At 35.3% G+C, this 20,153-nt stretch overlaps 1 protein-coding gene across 1 annotated transcript in view; it reads left to right on the top strand.

The window, feature by feature from the left end:
- SEMA3A (semaphorin 3A) overlaps positions 1-20,153 on the top strand; it is a 190,368-nt gene that overhangs the window by 152,995 nt on the left and 17,220 nt on the right. Inside the window, exons 11-14 of the mRNA XM_081102745.1 lie at positions 327-546; positions 3,593-3,684; positions 14,980-15,021; positions 19,435-19,592. Coding sequence (XP_080958871.1) covers positions 327-546; positions 3,593-3,684; positions 14,980-15,021; positions 19,435-19,592 — 512 coding nt within the window. The remainder of the gene's footprint in view (positions 1-326; positions 547-3,592; positions 3,685-14,979; positions 15,022-19,434; positions 19,593-20,153) is intronic.

Here is a 20,153-nt window from a genome sequence, read left to right as displayed (position 1 = left end):
AGGTGGGGTCCCATGGCCTGGCCTGGGGGTATCGGGCTGAAACTGGCTCTCCAACATCCCCTGAGGGGTCCCGGATTGGGAGAGGGCAGTTCTCAGGTGATGCATCCCGGAATCGGGCTCCCTCCTCTCTGGTTCTGGGGGGTGTCACCCAAGAACTGTAGCTGCCAAGTCACTGCAGCTCTGCAGCTTCTGCGTTGAGCATCTGCCCCCTGATGATTATGCTTCATAGCTACCAGTTGGACAGTTGCTTAGCCATATATATATGTAATTTATAATCATATTAGCTATATTTTAATCAAAATATATCCTTCTCTTTATTTTATCAGTGTCCCAGCAAAACATTTGGTGGATTTGACTCTACCAAAGACCTTCCTGACGATGTTATAACATTTGCAAGAAGTCATCCAGCCATGTACAATCCAGTGTTTCCTATTAATAACCGCCCAATAATGGTCAAAACAGATGTAAACTACCAGTTTACACAAATTGTAGTGGATCGAGTAGATGCAGAAGATGGCCAGTATGATGTCATGTTTATTGGAACAGGTAAATGTCTGATTTCAGCTCTAAATTTCCTTCAAGACCATTGAATTCAACTGAGTAAGTCTATTGAGAATCAAAGGAAGTTTTTATAGTCATTTTCAAGGTATAGTAAAATGTTAATAAATGACTACAAAACCTGAACATTCTATTGTTATAATGTGTTATCTTTGTAAGCAATTTGACATATTAAATTCAATTTTTGTTTCAGTCAAATGTTGATAAGAATGATCAGGTAAAACTAATAATTAGGTAAATAATCAATATCCTTAATTGAATCATTACTCTTTCTGAACAGTGGCTTTTTAGAACAAAGATGTATTGCTCAAACCATACCTAAACTTGCCAAGACATTCAGTAATGGTTTCTGAATTAATTGATACGAAATTATCCAAACCTTAAAAATACCATAGAGTGTAAATCTCCCAGCAAATAAATTTGGGAAACAAGATTTGTTCAGTGTTTTTGCCATACAATGGGGGCGGGGGGAGGCACTATATCAGAAAAACAACAAAATGGAGTTATGGGATCATCACATACATTCTCAGATACCTTTCTATAGAAATTCAACAACATCATTTTAATACTTCTTTGATTAGAAACAAACTTTTAAAGGTATATTTTCAGAAAGAATTCCATTGCTATTTTGACATGTTATTTTATTTTTCCCCTACTCTCTTTAATAATACTATTTTGAAAGTGCCAGTTACAAATTTGAAACTTGCTACTTAGGGTCAAGTTCCAAGGTAATAAATTCCTCGTCTCCATTACCATTGCTAACTGACATAAATCAATGGGAAACTGGGTGAGTGCCTCACTGAAACTTGGTATAATAACATTTATTTTCCCTTGGTGAGAAAGAGGTTAAAAATTGCATTAACTACACAGGAATGACAACCTTGGAGTAAGTGCTTTAAGGACTTAAAGTTTTATAACAAAATTGTGAAATACCTATGTTATCAGGTGTAACAGTGTCAGGTTCTGAGCAATACATTACAGTCTACTTTTACGAGAAAGTTTCTATATCAAATATGGCAGAATCCCAATGAGACTCAATGTTTGCTAAAAGTCAGTGAATTGCAAATATCAAGTTCTGATTATAAATGTTTAGAAATTATAAGATGATATGATTTCTTTTTTATAAATTTTAGTTTATTATTTAATGTCAAATTATAATTAGATCTCTCTACAGAGTAATTAATTTTGTTCACTAATGTCACACTTGCCTTTTTCTTCACCTCTGGCCTAAGCATGTTGAGAAGTCCCTCACTCATTGTCAGGGCAACAAAAGCTTGCTTTCGGCTATTTGACCAAAGAAACCCAATCACGAGTTTTTAATTCTACTTGGACACATGCTGTCCTTAAAGAAATCAGTTTCATGAGCATGTTGAATGTCTGATGATGTGGATGGCTATCGGTCAGCACAGACCTGGGTCATCTGTCAGCAAAGTAAATTGATTACAGTAATTTTATCTTTAAACTAAGTAGCACATCATAATGTATTGATCCTAGTTGAGTAATCTGATTCAGTTTGTGTGAAATTGTTTGAAATACTTCTCAGTAAAACTCGATCTGGAACACAGATAAAGTGATGTTTGGATACTGGAGACCCATCAGAGGCACTAAGTAGTTTAACCTAACTTACCTTTAATCTTTGGTGTTATAAGGAGTCTGAGGTCCTGTAAACATAGAAGGATCTTCTTAAAAGAGGAATTTTTTTTAACTTTACAAGGGATACACTAGCAACCTTTTTTGATCTCATATATCACATCATATTGATCCCCTGAAAATGGTTATCAGTGATATGAATACATTGAATTTTTTTTCTGCCATAACTTATTTTTTACTGGCAAGATTTTCTTCTCAAATAATGAGTCTTTAAACTTGATTAAAATGAGCCCGTTGAAACAAAGTATAATTTATCAGCTGATTAGAATTGAAATGTTGAAGAGTCAATTTTTTTAATTTAATAAGGCCCTATTCTTCATTTTATCAAGAAATAGGAATGTGTCAGTAAATACTGGAAAATTAATATCTGCTTAACCCAACTTAGAATAAAAGTGACAGCTCTTGTCATTAAAACAATTTTAAAATTAGAATAAACAATGTTTGAAATCTATGTAAAATGTATTCAACTTAATAGTTTTTATGATTTATGCTTCTGAATTTTAAGTTCTTTAGTACTATAAAATTGATTAACTGAAATTGATAAACCAATTATTAAAAAAAACACTGCAGTAAGTAATCCAAGGTGTTTATTTTGAGAGATAAAGTTGTCACTCATCCCTTAATGGTCATCGAGCTGTCTTTAGGGGCCTCTAAGTACTAAAGGCTTTCAGGTGACAAGAGCATGAGCAGCCAGGCTCTGAAGCTCTAACCCAGCCATGGGCAAACTACGGCCCGTTTGAAATGAATAAAACTAAAAAAAAAAAAAAAAAAGACCGTACCCTTTTATGTAATGATGTTTACTTTGAATTTATATTAGTTCACACAAACACTCCATCCATGCTTTTGTTCCAGCCCTCCGGTCCAGTTTAAGAGCCCATTGTGGCCCTCCAGTCAAAAAGTTTGCCCACCCCTGCCTAACCACCCTACAAGTATCTGTTGCTTGACAACATTCCTGGCTTTTTGCACCTACATTAAGTCTTCATAGTAGTCCCTGATTTCATAACAAGAGTGGAAAAACCTGTCATGTCAAAGCTGGTATTATTTTTGTTGTATTTTTTTCTGAGACACCTGACAATTTAGATTAAAAATAATAGTCCAACCTAGCAATTATTACATATATATTTTAATAATGTAAGTTCAGGGTGATATCATCTTCAAAGCTTCATTTATTTCTAAAAAGTAAATTCTTTTAGTTTTATGCTATGCTTGTAGTTTATCTAGTTGCATGAAAGGCATATGAATATTTTAATAATTCTGTAACAAAAAAAATAAAAGGATGACTGAGGTCAAAATGTTCTTTCTGGTCAAATACTGGATCCATTCATTAACACTAAACTCTGTTGAGGTCTGTTTAAATTGTGCTCTTCTCCATTTTCTCTCAAAGATGTCGGGACCGTTCTTAAAGTGGTTTCAATTCCTAAGGAGACGTGGCATGATTTAGAAGAAGTTCTGCTGGAAGAAATGGCAGTTTTTCGGGTGAGTGCTGCTTAATTTCAAGTGTTAACAAGTTCACCCGCATGTCTTTCCCCCAGGACAGCTGCACACTACACTTGGTATGGACAAGTAGTCTAGCATACCCTTCTAATTAGCTTGTCAATTAGAAAGCCAGACACTAGTCAAAATAAACCTTGAAATTTTCAATGCTAGTAAAATCTGAAAATGTAGAGAAATGTATTCTTGGCTCATATTTTGTTTTCTCAATGATAATATATATGATTTACATTGTATATTATTTATGTAAGTTACATCAATGAACAAACTTCATAAGCCCCCACCTCCAAAATCTTCTCTTTCACACTTTAACATATACCTGGGAAGATAGGTAACTTCCATGAATGTTAAGGGAAATACTTTCAGAATGATAGGGGAATGAACACATTCAATCATTCTGCAGCTTTTTCATGAATTATTTTATCATGTTCTTTATAAAATTATATCTTAGAAGAAAAGTTTTGAGACTTTTATGTCACGAGTGGTACATTTGTTATGGATTCCTACCCTACACTTTTAAGAAATGTACAGATATCTGTCCCTCTTTCCTGAATCACAGAAGGTCAAAGCAAATTTACATAGGATTGGGGTAGAGACTGGAGGATATGGCTTGACGTGAGAGAGGTCAACTTAAGCAATATAACTTACCACAATGTCCGTTCCTTCTGGAACGCTAGCTAATAGGAAGAGTTTGGTTTGAAGCACACCTTGAAAGACATTATTTATCTTAAGAGAGGGAAGTAGATGTCTATAAAAGGAGTGGTTTTAATTTTTGATAAAATAATAAAGAATCATATAAGATTGCAAAATACACTGGAATTAGAAGAATTTTGTGGATGAGAAAACTTTGGATCTAGACTTACAACTCAAAATTATCTCACTTAGTCTCCAGGTGTCTCACATACTTTACCTGTAAAATGAAGTATCTGGATCAAATTTTTCAGTTGATTAACTGTTTTAATTGTAAGCAAAGTCTTCCTAAGACATTTCTTAGCCTCATATTTCTAAATCAATTTGTTAAAATAAATTGCCTCTTGCTCACTACTCAGTACTATTTTAAAGAAGAAATGAAGTACAGTATGTCAAGCTCCTGATATACACTCATTCAATTAAAACTATGATTACCATTGGAACAATAACTGGTAAATCATGACATAGACATCTTATAATAATAACTAAACAATGTTCCAATGGAAAGATTTAGGTTCTTCAGTCACAGATACATGGCACTTTTGTTAGGAACATTTAACAATTCCTTTTGAAATTCCCCATCAGTAAAACAGCAAGAATAATGCCTACTTCACAAGAATGCTAGAATAAAGATACTATATGTAAAGCATTTAGGACAGTGCTAAATACTGTACTCATAATTTTATTGTTAACATAATTTTATTGTTTTGGTTTAGCTACACTGAAAATAAGCCACATTTCCAGTAAGCCCTTTCTACTAATTCCTGGCCTTCAGATAAAAAAATTATCATAGTTATATTATGACTAGAGGCCCAGTGCATGAAATTTGTTCACGGGTAAGGCCCCAAGGGGCTGCTGGCTGCTGACTGGGGCCTCCCTTCCCCAGCTGCCAGCTGCTGGCCAAGGCCTTCCTTCATTTCACGCAGCCCCCTGGTGGTCAGTGCACATCATAGCGAGCAATCGAACTCCCAGTCTATGGAACTCCCAAGGGGATACTTTGCATATTAGGCTTTTATATATATAGTTTTTAAATCAGATTCTTAGACCTTATTTTATTTATGCCTGACATAGAGTGATGACTAATTCCTATAGTTCACTAAGTCTCACTTCAGTAATTACACATTGATACTTTAATCTACATATTCAAAAATACAATTATCCTAATGGACTGTGTTAGCAATATAGAATCCATCTAGATTCAGCAAACCAATTATGGACACTGAAGTGGGGGTATATAAATTGCTGTTTTGTGTCCTTTGTTGTATCTTCCAGAGCCTAAAATATGTTTTCAACCAAAATCTATTAAATAAATGAAGGAATTGGTATTGATGAAAAAAACAAAATATGAGAAAGTAAAGAGTTTAAAGTCTTTGTCAGGAAGACCATGTTAAAGGAGATGCCAAAGTCCGAGGAAGATAAACCAGGATCAGCAACAAGTTATATTGCTGATTATATCCCATATTACTCTCTAGTAGAAAAAAATAGAAATTCTACATATTGAAAATTAATATTGCCACCAATGTTGTAAATGAAGTTACAGGGCACACGACTGGTCAACTGTCTGCCCCCTGGTGGTCAGTGCACATTATAGCGAGTGGTTGGGCAGCCTTAACATATCATTAGCATATTACACTTTGGTTGGTTAAACAGCTGACTGAACAAACAGACATTTAGCATATTAGGTTTTTATTACAGAGGATTATTATATATTATTTTTTATTTATTCACAGTACACAAATATATTCTACTTACCATGATTCCGGCACATTGCTAAATTTTTATGGTTCAGAGTTGAACACAAAAAACATAGTCCCTGATTTTAAGTAGTGTACAGACTTTTACATGTTCTATGTTCTCCACCATAGTTTCAAGGACTTAATTTATTATCTATTATTACAGTGAAGTTTTATCTTGTACAATTGTATCAAGTTATATAATGCTATTTTGAAATTAATAATTGTTTTATTAATTATATTATGGGAGTTTATGAATCAAAACATGCATAATTTTACAGTAACACTATATTCTAGCTAATTTATATTCCCCATATCTCTGGATATTTAAGTTTACATTTTTCTTCTTAGGTACATTTTTTTACTACATTAATAAAAATTCAGTTTAATAAAGATTAATTTATTCTTCTCTTAAATGACTGCTAACAAAATCTTGAGAGGTTGCAAACACATATATTTAATATCTATTAGATTTGTTAGAATGTTGCAATTTTCAGAGAAATACACAACTGAGTTATACCTATGATAACTATTAAATGACATTTGTGTAATTTTTAAGATATCACAAGAAAGTTTATCAGTCTCTAACAATTAAATATAAATAAGTAATCTAGTGCTGGCTTGGAAACAAGTATTTATGATTTTGTAAAAAAGATTTTTGCAACATAGAACACATCTCTTTTCATAGATAAATGTTCCAGTTCACTTCTATGTTCTCTGCTATGCATTATTGTCATTATTATTTCTTTGGTCCTCAAGTAGACAAAACATATTGGGGCAGAGTTTAGAGAAATATTTACTTCCAACATTCTGTTCTATCAGGAAAGGTTCATACATATATTGTGGTCTAGCAATTGGAATATTTCACTGTCAAACTTTGTTTAATTTTGCAGTGGGAGAAAAAACACAACACATTAAAGCAATTGCTATACACAGTGAAAAAAGAAGAGAAATGTTACAGTCTTTATATTTCGAAGTGAACCTTATGAGTCATTCTATTTAACATAAAATAAAATTAAAAAGGGTTAACCTGAGCAAGATGGTAGTTTGACAAGGTAAATATGCAAGGAACAAATTTAGGGTCATGGTAGTATCTGATACTCTTAGACTTTACAATGAGTTATTTAATGTGATCCAACCGGTTAATTTTATCATAATTTCTCCAGGAAACCATATTCATAATGTGTCCTTGCTATACCGAATAACCAAATCTCAAATGAAATCCTGAATTACAGCCAGTACTATGTCCATTACCATCTTGAGGGTGGTATTAGGAAAACACCCTAGCTAATCACAGAACATTCCAGTGGTTTTAGTTACATCCAAGATACTTTTATTTGGGTGAAATCACATCCCAATCAGAGTACAGAAAAAAAAATATTTCTCTATAATAACATTTCCACTTTAGAATAAAATTTTAATAGGTAGTAAGAAGTGAAATAAAATTGGCATTGTTATAAAACTCTAGAAATGACTTTGAGTTGTCATTATATATTCAAAATGACATTAAAATACTAAGCCAAACTTAATTCCAAATATTATTATAATCACAAATCTATATTTATATAATATTTACTATGTGATCCTAGGGACATGCTAGTTACAGTCAGTTGATCCTCACCTTCTTCAGTTCATAATTTTTAAAAGTATTTTATAATTATGATTATTTATTATGCTAAGTGAATTAAGCCAATAAAAAAAGACAAATATAACATGATCTCACTTATTTGTGGAATCCAATGAACAAAATCAATTGACCAACAAAATACGACCTGAAGCATGGCGGTATGGAACAGACTGACATACCATGTCGGGTTGGGGGATAAGGAGAGATAAACCAAAGAACTTATCCTATATAATGAAAGGCTAATATGCAAATAGATGGAACAGTGGAACAACCGAACAACCAGTCGCTATGATGTGCACTGACCGCCAGGGGGTACACGCAGAACATGGCGGGTGTTGGCAGCAAACAGCAGAGTGGGGAACATGGTGGGCAGTGGCCACAGGGGGATGGTGGAGCAGGTGAGCAGGGGTGCCAGAATAAGGTGGGGCACCAGTCGCTGTCATCAGGGCAAGCCTCTGGTGGTTACTGAAAATTCTTTGTTCCCGTGTGCCACAGTCCCACCTGGCGCTCACACCTGCTGCTGGCAACAGCTCCGCTCGCACCTGCTACACTGATCACCCCTGAGGGCTTCTCCACCTCCCCCTGCTTCTGAGGGGCAATCGGGGCAGCAGCCGCCACACACATCCTCTGATGGTGCCGGCCCCACTTGAACCCACTACTGGCACCAGCCACAATCACTCTGCACTGTCAGAGGGTACGAGCGGGGCCGGTGCCATCAGTGCGCGGGAGTGGTGGCAACGGGAGTGTGGCTGCCGGCAGACAGGGGACTGGGAGTGAGGAGGATGGACTGAGACCTGCCCCTGTGCCCACTGCAGCCTCGTGGCCAACAGTTCATTTCAAGGTGCACAAATTCGTGCACTGGGCCCCTAGTATACTTATATGCATAGCCCATGGTCACGGGCAATAGGGTGATGATGAACTGGAGCAGGAGAGTAGGGGCTGGGTAGCGGGGGGTAAAGGGAGGGGAAATGGGAGACATCTGTAATATTGTCAATAATAAAATATATAAAAAAGCAAAATTAAGATTACTAGTAGATGGTAGCTATTGTTAACTAGTTAGACCAGTTAAAGTCTCCTTTAAAATGCTTGAAAATTCCACATCTATATCTTATTAAAAATATTCAAAAGGTATAAAAGCCAGACATATCTAGATTTTTACTTCACTCAAGGTGGGATTTTCTTTCCAGTTCAAAGAGGGTTTTACTTTTGAGACAGTGGAGGATTACATCAAGTTGCAGTACATTAGTGCAATGTGTTTATTTATAGTCCTATTAACTGCAAGGGATTGCAGGCAGTTACATCAATAACACATGCATTTTAAACCCAACTTATGCAATATTCCATGAACAGCTGAGCAAATAAATGAAAGTTTTCATTTTCATTCAAATGTAAAACGTAATTGATGCTTTCCAAAACCTAGACTATTAACTTATTCTAAAGGAGTACCTACGTGCTTAGCATCCAGGGAGCTATGTCAGATTCTCCCAGGACCAGCAGGTTGAAAAGCTATGCAAGTGCAAAACTTTAATAAGGACTAGATTAAAATATCTGGAAAAATATATAATAAATTACAGTTTGCATGAAAAAATGCTTATGAAGCTATATCTGATTTAAATGGAAATCATATTCACCACTAGCTATTTCTCAGAACAAAATATAGCTTATTTAAATAGATGTCATCTTAATATTTTATCTATTCAAATTCAACTAAGGCACCATATAGAACATCTTATTCCAAACTGTTACTAATTTTCTAGTCTGAAAAATAAATAAGGTTCTTTTAATTAAGGGATTTAAAGATCTTAATTTAAAAATGTTGAAATTATAATGTATCATCATGTGAGTTTGGTGTGGATTGGGATTTGTTTTGTCTTACAATTTATGTATGAAATAATTCATTTTCATCTACCTTGTAGATATGTAATTCAATGAACATGAAACGAATGAATATTAATCAGCTTCACTTTTATACAGTTTTACTTAAGATTTTTAAAGAACTTAGATATATCTAACTTTTACTTCAATTATAGTAAACTGTTAATAATTTTCTAAGAAACACTTTTCTTGCACCTTGAAAGTCTGCTTGAAGTTAGCTGCTTACAAAATCACATAATCATTTCTCCTGTGAAACTTTTGGAATTAAAGGAGTTACTATGGAAAATTTTTCTTTTTAACACTTCTATATTCAGTGTTTGGGTTCATTGATTTCAATATTATTGAAAACTAAATAAAGTAGTCAACTTTGTCTTCTATAAGGTGAAAATCAGTCCCCTTAATTTTTGTGATTTGATGCTACTACTATAAATTCTAAACATCATATCACTGAATAGAGAAAATTGATAGACATTCTTCTCATCATAGTTGTCTTTATGGTTTACAATTCCTATAGAAAATATTTATTTTTTATATCATTAATTTAAACTACGGGGAATCTTTAAATTATCCTAATAAAATTAGTTTACATTCTAAATCATTTATCTCATGTATTTCTCAAGCAGGTTGTCTTTTACTCAGCTTATTTTATTTTATTTTATTTTATTTTATTTTATTTTATTTTATTATTTTAGAGTATGTTTATTAAAGTTGGGGACAGTGAAACAAGAAAGGGCTTAGGACAGAAGAAGCAAGAGGAAGAGCGTAGGTGGGCCTGCTCTGGCTCTCTGGGAAGTCAGATAAAAGGGAGTTCTTGGGGACAGGTTCAAGGTGTTAGGCCAGGAGGAGCTGCTGCTGCCCATTGCTCTCCTGGTTGCAAGTCTCATGGGGACCCTTACAGTTTGAGAGATGCATGCCTGCGGGTAAAGAACGTGGGAAAGGGAAAGGCACAGGCATGCTTCCGGGAGAAAGAGCAAGCCCTGGGTCCTCTTTCTTGTGGGTTTTTAAGTCCTGGGGTTTAGGGAAGGTATTAAGGGAGGATCTCATATAGAATATACATCAGCTTTATGTTGATGTGCCAAAATGAGATTTATTGCCTTAACTGCATCTGTCTTTGAGTGTGGTTGGCATAAATGGTACTAACTGGATTTCTGCTATCTATCTCCCTGGGTAGGATTAAAACCAAAATACGGGGATTTCGAGTCCAAGTTCGCTGTCTCACGAAATCGGAGACTAAAGTCATGTTAGTGGAACTGAAGTTTATTGAAAGGAGCCAGTCTTGGAGAAGGTGCTGCTGGGGTTCCAGGAGCAGCCCAGTATCCAGGGCTTCCTTTCCATGTTATAGTCAGGAGTAGTTCAGCATCCAAGCTTATTAAAGTCTAATAGTCCATGTGTGGAGGCCCACATGGCCATAAGCCACGTGGGCACAGGGGAGCACATCTCCTGCCATCAACCCAAGAACCTAGCACACCAGAGAGAGAGAGAAGAGGAAGCATACATGCTTTTTTATATATATGCTTCTTATTTCCTGATTAGTTCTTTCAAAGAATTTTGCCTTCACAAATTCCTTGGGATTGGTTTATATGCCTTACTACCTTGTGATTGGTTATCTGCAAGCTGCCTGTCAGCAACATTAAACATTTTAAAGCTCATGTCTCCCTCAAGCACCCTTTCTTCCCTGCCCAGTTGGGGTGCCTTAGTAACTTCACCTACTTGGATTTTCAGTTTTATTTCCTCCACCCCCGCCACCCATGGCCCCTGTCCCTGTCTACCTAGCTTCCCTCTGTCTTCTTGGGATGATTTAAGCTATTTATACTCTGGTTGGGGAGGAGAGGTGTAAACCATTTACTCTTAAGTATCCTTGTGTCGAAGATAGGATTTTTCTACTTACTAGATGCCTGTAAACTACTTGGGTGTTTAGCTATCATTCTCAGTTTCCCTAACATACTTGCCCTGGCTTACTAGCATGTCTTTTTTCCCCCCCTCAGAAAATTCCATCCCTGAAATCTTTTAGGGAAATACCTTAGGGCTGATGAGGGAGGACATTATGTCTTCATTAACTGCTTCCTGTTGAGAGGGGCTGTGGTTCCTGCCTATACAGGATGTGGAAGTCTCTCCCTGCATGATCTAAGGGGGGCAATGGAATGAGATCCAAGACTGGAACAGAGAGATTATTAGCTGATTCTTCCAAAGTAGGAATGGATGGGAATCCCCAAAGCATCATCCTCTTGATATGGAATTGTTGTATCATTCCAGAAGCAAAGTTGGTAGATTGCTTCATATTTTGTTGACTCAATTATGTAGTCCTGAAAATAAGTCGATTCAGTTAAATTGCTGAGTGTCATTTCAGGAAGTGGTGATGCAGATGGGCTCCCAAAGTGAGACCTAAATAGTATAAACAAGAAATCAGGTGTTTAATAAGGGGCATGCCTATGAAACAGAAGATAAAAACAAAGTTTAATGGTCACATAAATTTTAAACCAGTTGCTGAGTCTGTAAGACTGTCAGCTGAGAAGATTTTTAGAAGAAATAATCAAATTTTCTTTTCTTAGAATGAAAGTAAGCAGTGGACAGTCTGATAAATCCTTCTTTTCTGCAGTTTGAATATCTTGGTTATATAAATTCTGCACAGTGTACACAGGATTAGTCACTAAGATTGTTTAAGTATAAGCTGTTGTGATGATTTCTCAAGGTTTTATCAAGTCCTTTAGCTGTAATTTGCAAGAAGCTCAGAAAAAAAACGTTTATTTCTCAATAATTCCAAGTCAAAGGATGGGAGAAAACTGAAACATTAGTTAGAAGAAATAAGTGGTCAGTAATGCCATCTAAACAGAGTCCAGAAATAATACGACAGGCTGAAAGTGTTCATTCAGCTAATCAGTTCTGTGGTAATTTCTGTGTCTGAGAATGCTAGGGAACCTCTCTAGAGTAAGGACTAGACTCAGTGGGCCAAAGGATTACTGGCACTGAATGGGGTATGAGCAAATAAAGACAGTGAGTATAGAATATTTTGAATATTTTGACAGAAATTCTAGCTAAGATTGAAGAATTAAGGACTTTTTTAAAAAGTATTTTATAGATTTTTAGAGAGAGAGGAAGGGAGAAGAGAGAAACATCAATGAGAGAGCATAATGTCAACCAGCTGCCTCCTGCATGTTCCACACCAGGAATCGAGTCCACAATCCGGGTGCATGTGCCAGGAACCCTTCAGTGCATGGGGCAATATCAAACCAACTAAACCACACTAGCCAAGGCAGAATTAAGGACTTTTTAAATGATAGCTGCCTTTATTTCATATACAAATTCAGTGGAAGGAGAAAATTGGTAGAGGATTTATTCATTAATTTACTTATTTATCCATTCAACAAATACTTATGGAAAACTTACAAATGCCAGGAACAACCCCAGGTGCTAGGGATATGGCAGTGAATAAAACAAAAATTCCAGTCCTAAATTTGTGTGGTGGGGTGGGGGGTTGGGGTTGAAAGGGCAGACAAATAACTAAGAAGACATATTAGATGCTTCTGCTGACCCTCCTCACATCCTATCAGCCTACCTCTAATTCCCACTGTGTGTCTTTCTCTTTCTGCCCCAGGACTTCTCTGACAGCAGGCAAAAGGGCAAGCAAGAGTCACAACTGGGAGTGTGGGAGATTTAACATCCCTGTGGGTATCCACTGAGTAATGGAATGAATAAATACTTTTCCTGGTACAAACCTCAGTGGAGAGTTTTGGCAGTCACTGTCCATTATTCTTAGATTTTTCTCTCAGTGTAACTTCAATGACACATCCTTTTATTGATTTTTCCTCCTTCCTCTCAATTCTTAGTTCTTCACTCCTACTCTCCACCTGCAGATAAGAGCTTACCTCAGATTCTGTTTTGGGAGGTTGGGGGGAACTTGTGTGTATTTCCAGATAATGATAAGCACTAAATAGAAAGGCTAAAGCAAGAAAAGGATGTGTGTGTGTGTGTGTGTGTGTGTGTGTGTGTGTGTGTGTGTGTGTGAGAGAGAGAGAGAGAGAGAGAGAGAGAGAGAGAGAGAGAGAAACAATCACATTTGCAGAGTCTTTGCATTTATTAACTCATTTAGTCTTCTCAACCTCTGAGATGAGAAAACTGAATTACAAAGAAGTTGCGTAGCTCACCTGATATCACCCTTATGGCCAGGTTTGAGTTACCGTTGGCATCCATCCTGTTTGTTTGGCTCCAGAGTTCAGCTCTTTATACTTTGTTTAGGGCTCGGTTTCAGCAACCGACACTTTGAGGCCTTTTAAAATTATCTTTCCTACCTAACAAAGCTTGGTTCTCATTAGCCGCCTCTGAAACCCCGAAGCAATCTCCTCCCTAGCATTAAGAGGAATAAGCTAATGCGTTCAGAGGAATAACCTTTTGGTGGCCTAAGTACATAAAAGAATAGTATTTATTTATGCTAACTGCATGTGTTCAAACCACCTAACACAAGCCCAAAAGATGTAAGCCTTTTTAACACTTAACTGAGAAGTTCCGTGGCATCCTTTATTGCAGTGAGTAATAAGCCCAATTTGGTAGGCTGCAGTAGAACACTTCACAGTGTTTTCATCCCAGCTGAGCTCCCACAGTCCCCCATGGCTGGACACTGGCCTAACGTTGTCAGCTCATCACGGATGTTGTTCGGAGTTGGCCTGGCACTTTCAGCCAGGACCCGGTTTCCCCAGTTGAAGGTACATACACATTTTCACAGAACACCAACAGCAGACAGGGCTGCTCTGAGACCCCGATGAGTCAAGAGGAAAGCAAGACCTTCCTGTAATTATGCCCAAACACAGACAAGAACACAAACATTGTCCAAACCATAAAAGATGACCAAATCGCATATCTTACCTATATGAATGATTGCTACTTATTTCCAACCACGGCTTTATCCTCACTCTGTTCTTCCCTCCTTCTAAATAAGATTTATTAAGATACCCAATTACAGAATTATCTCTGCTTTTTGATAGAATCCAGTGCAGAGCAAAGCCCCACTTTCTTGAAACCTATATCAAATTACCTAACACTAGTCCAAAAGATGTAAGTTCTTACAATACTTACTGAGCAATTCCATGGCATCCTTTCTTGTGGTGAGCAGTAAACCCAACTTAATCAACTGCAGGTGTGTTCCTAATGGTCTTTGGCTGAAAGACATTAACACACTCTTATTGTCTGTTCTACACATTTAACACTTATCTATGAAATTTCCTTAATGTATCTTATTTCTCAGTTATATTGCTTCTTACGGGTACTGAAGTTTTCTCTCTGAAAACATATGTTTGTGTTCTATTTAATTAACTGATGACTTTTATAATTTACCAAGGTTCACATTTTCTTTTCCTTCTTTAGGAACCAACTACTATTTCAGCAATGGAGCTTTCCACTAAGCAGGTAATATCATTATATATTAAAATCAGTATTCTACATTGTTTTGATTTTGTGTTTCAAATATATGAATATATTGATGATCCATAAAATTGACAATTGTTCAAAAAAAGAGAAAAGAATGTTTTTACAAAAGCTATTAGAATAAAATCTAAAGATATTTTCATTGCCCTCACGTTTTGGGCAATCTCATATATGTCCTATAAATATACTTGTTAGATTATTACTTGTAAATTTTCATTTATAGCATTTCTGGTTATTATGATATAATTTACTAAATAATTACATTCATCTATCTATCTTTCCTTTAAAAACAACAGTGGTGGATATTTCAGAATATAAATTTAGAATTTAATTCATCTGTATATATAAACAAAGTACATTTTATAGGCTTAAAAGTATGCACTAGACCAGGGGTCCTCAAACTTTTTAAACAGGGGACCAGTTCACTGTCCCTCAGACCATTGGAGGGCCAGACTATAGTTTAAAAAAAACTATGAACAAATTCCTATGCACACAGCGGCGGCAAAAACACCCGGCGGGCCAGATAAATGTTTTCGGTGGGCCGCCTGTGGCCCTCGGGCCGTAGTTTGAGGACCCCTGCACTAGACTATATATGTTTGGAGATCTTGACTTTAAAGGTAACTTACTTTTTCAGTGGTATTATAGTCTAGTCTAGAGAAAACATTTATTTTGGCTAACTATGAAGGAATAATGGCAAAACAGTCACTGCCAAATGATGTTATTAAACTCCATGAGTTCATAGGTTATGGACAGCATGTTAACAGACTTTCCAGTCACACTGAATGAATGTTTGGCAAGACACTTGAACACAAATGACTTCTAAATGCTAAATGACATGTACAAAACAAATATAATTTTAAGTGCTAACCAAATACCTTTTCCCCATAAATGTTATCTAGCCTTTCTATCCAATATGTAACTGGTAATTATATTTTTTAAAGGTTTTAATATTGAGTTGAATTAATAATGAATTAGTAAATAACCTAGTAGAGCAGAAAAAAACAGAATGGTTGGGGAGCCCCTCAATCATTGCAGTGAGAACTTACACACAAATTGTTTAATATGAGAATCATTTGGCTCATCTTATCTCTGAACTATCTTATCTCTGACCATGCATTAGCCCTTGTACAAGACACTAAAATACTGTGCCAATAAAACAGAGTATATCCTTTCCACACATACATGTCAAAATAGATTGATAACCTCCAAGATATTTACAGAAACTCAGAGTGCAGATATTATTGACCTGATACTGTTACCTTACACTTCATAAGCATGTGTTCACCTGTTCTGATCATCTAAAAATTGTCAAATGTTGGCAAGCAAATCTGGGGATTTCCAGGATGAAATCGAGACTGGGATATTCTTTCCCATAATGATTTGTTAAATTAGTTATTCTCTGCTAGGTTTCATTGCCAATCTCCATTATGTTGTATCTAGTATTGTAAAACATATCTTTCTGTTTAAAAAATGTCAAAGCTAACTCAATAATATCCTATTAAATGTAATACATTTCACCAAAATAAAAAAACACCAAACACAAACAAACAAAAAACAGTTTATCAGTTTAAAATTCCATGATAGAAGAAATGTCCCCAGTCTTTATTTTCCAATAGTGTGAGTGTGAGTTCTATATCATTAAAATGTGACTCAATTTCTTTTATGCTCCTGGAAATTGTAAGAGTGAGGCAATAGTTTCAAGAGGGATAATCAGTGTTACAACTAATTTTCTGGATAAATGGACTCATCTCCTGCTTTATGACCTGCAACTTGTTAGGGAGGATAGTGAGAAAGCCTATGGTGATGTTAAATTGGGCAGAAAAAGCACATCAGGTTGCTTGCTAGTGACTGGATTAAGCTCAATGGTGCCTGCAAACCTCCCATGTATTTCATTTAGATAGCATAATTGGTTTTGCAAATCATTAATAGTACTGAAGAATAATTGTAAGATATAAGCTGGCCATTGAGTTGTATTTAATTTTTGACATTTTATGAACTTTAGGTTTTTATTACAATTTTAGTTGCCGTATTTGGAGTTTTCTATTCTTCCCATGTATTATTTTTCTTTTTTTCTCTTAAAGAGATATGATATATTTAAATATTACTTAGATAATAACAACTGGTTTTCTACTCAAATGTCATATTTTTAAAAATCTGTGATTATGAATTTTGCTCATTCTTCTTAAAAGCTATTAGACAAGCATAGAGGTCTTTTGAATGGGTTGACCAACTTAGTCAATAGCTTTTTAAATAGTATGACCACAATATATGGTTCAGTGTGTCCTTATTCACCAATGCCAACTATGCTTCTGGATATTAATACCCTATTTTAACTAATTTAATTGTTGTTTAGGTATTATGTGTTTGTTTCATTTTTAAATTTACATTGAGATTGCTTGCTTTCAATACAATCTAAATCTTATTTCCTTGTCTGCTTGTTTTATGGATAAATTAATATCCATAAAACATCAACAGTAAGTTGTTGTTTTTTTTTAAATGATGCTTTTAGAAAACAGAAATGGAGGATAGGAGGGGGGGAAAGTTGATTCTGTGAATTGTTATGTGTTAATATTTTTCAAATTATGGTCAGCTGTTATTGCACACTGCAGATGCTTTTAAGAAAGATAAAACTTAACCTAAGTGTCTCTCAATGAAAAGCTGAGAGATAATACTTCATTTTTTCCTCCCAATGACTTTTTCATTTCTTAGTTTGCCATGATTTATAACATCATTCAGAATATAGTAATAAAAGATGAATACAGTAAAAAGTTGAGCAACTGTAATGTATACTCTATACTCTGTACTATACTAGAATACTATAATATAAACAGTTTTCACTTACTGGAATAAATGAGCAATATTTGTCAGGATAACTGCTTCCACTATGGTTTGTTTTTTGTTATATTGCTTCTTTCCTCTTAGCTCCCTTTTTTCTTTTTTGTTTAATGTATTTTTTATTATTTCTTTGTTTTCCCTTTCTTGTATTGAGATAAAATTAGTTGGTTAACTTGAAGCACAGAATTATTTTCTATAAAAATACTCCTTATAATCTTAACAATTTATTTCATTCTAATAGATAGTTCCATTTTTATTCAGCTTATTTGTTTATTCACATATAAAGTCCATCTTTGAAAGTCTTTTGGAAATGCAATTTTATTTATACCCATTGCTGACTTTCAGGAAGTTTGCAATATTTAAAAGAGCACACATGCTTCAGAGACCAGCTTTTCTGTAACTTATTTTTTATTTATATAGTTAAGAAATTAAAAAAAAACACTTTTAAGATCTTTTCCATGAGAACTGTTACATTTTTCAGTATGTATATAGCATTTATTCAATCCTTTAGTGCAAGAAAAGGAAGCTATGACTCCAACTGCAGCAAAATGTGAAGAAAACACAAAATAATTTTCTTTAATTTCATTTTGTGTTTAGATAAATTTGCAGCTGATATGCTCCATTGGCTCAATTTTGTAAAAGGTACTTTTCACACTGTGCTGGAATCCTGAATCTGTTGGTACTAGAAAGTTTTTTTTCTCCTATATTCTGCCTTATTGGGTAACTCCAAACTCATTGAGGATAACGGCATAGTAAAACATGTTATCTGGATGCATACTTTGAAGATTTAGTTAAACATGCACATTTTATGGAAAAGTTTTAGAAAATTATGTGGTTGCCCAAGGCCACAGAGAGAGTTAGTGTAGGGGAAGACCTAGAATCCAGGTGTCTCGCTGCCCATTACAGCACTGCCCGCGTTGCCTGAGCCTTAGCTTTAAGTCTGCTGCACCAGCCAGAGTACACTTGATCTCCCTCTTTGATGACATTTCAAATGAGAAGTCATTTCATGGTTTTGTTTAAAGTAATCTTCCTGGAGGTAGTGCAAGGACAACGCATTTGGTTTTGAGCAAAGTGTCTCACAAACGCAAGCCCTGAAACTACATCCCAGGCAAGGTGGGCACCCAGAAGTCAGAAGCAAATGATCGCTGCCGCAGGAATACACAGCAATGTAGATCATCCGATCCATCAAAACGATGAGCAGTAGAAGTGAAAACAAGCTATCTAAGAACAAAAAACTGAAGATTTTTACCATTACATTGTCTTACTGTCTTTAATTTTTTTTTATTTAGGTATAATTGGCCTATCATTATCACTGTCTTCCTTTATTTTCCCTTGGGTTTATACTTATAAAATTCACCTGTTTCAGTCAAATATTTGAATTTTAATGTTGCTCCATTTTTAAATGGTCACATTATCTGCCAGGCCTTTGAAGAAACTACCAATAATGAGATTTTTTTTTAAACCTGAAAATATAAATTTATCTTTGATATGTAGACACTTTTTTAAAGAAAACTTTGAAAAACAAGTTAGTTTTGTCATAATCATAAATTCTTTCTACAGCAACAGCTCTATATCGGCTCCATGGCGGGGGTTGCCCAGCTGCCTCTGCACCGGTGTGACATCTATGGGAAAGCCTGTGCGGAGTGCTGCCTCGCCCGAGATCCTTACTGTGCCTGGGATGGCTCCTCCTGCTCTCGCTATTTTCCTACTGCAAAGAGGTAGGAAAGATACTAGAAGTAAACAAAATGTTTGCTACTTATTGTACCTGATTTCATTTTTGAAACGGCTTCCTTCATATAAGCATACCAACTGTTTTCCATTAGTAAAAAGCGGTTTGGAGGTTGTTGTTTTTACCCTTTTCCTTAGTCAAAACAATCAGAAAATGTATAATAGGATAGTTGGGTACAAATGTAATGGGATAAATGGTTTTAATTAATTACTGAGGGAAATCTAAAACATCACAATCATATCTTTGAATGTTTGTACTTGGAAATGATAAAGTTTTGCAACTTCATTTTACACAGGAGGAAATGTAGTGGTAAATCATCTTCAACTTAAATCTATCATATAATCAGTCCATATGGATAAAAGATAGTTCATAATATTAAGTGCCGTTGTAGTTTTAGCCTGTTCCATTTCGTAAATACAGTTTTCTTAAGCCTTTAACATTCAGCATTGGGATGATATGTTTGTATCATTTTCATATTCCTACTGATTTTGTTGGAAGTTAACATTTAAAACAAAAACTTACTGTGGAGATAATGTATTATTGATTAAAG

Source organism: Myotis nattereri (genome assembly GCF_964212035.1).
Source record: "Myotis nattereri genome assembly, chromosome: 11".
Lineage (NCBI taxonomy): Eukaryota > Metazoa > Chordata > Mammalia > Chiroptera > Vespertilionidae > Myotis > Myotis nattereri.
The sequence above is the reverse complement of the archived record's forward strand: the minus strand, read 5'-3'. Positions and strand labels throughout refer to the sequence as shown.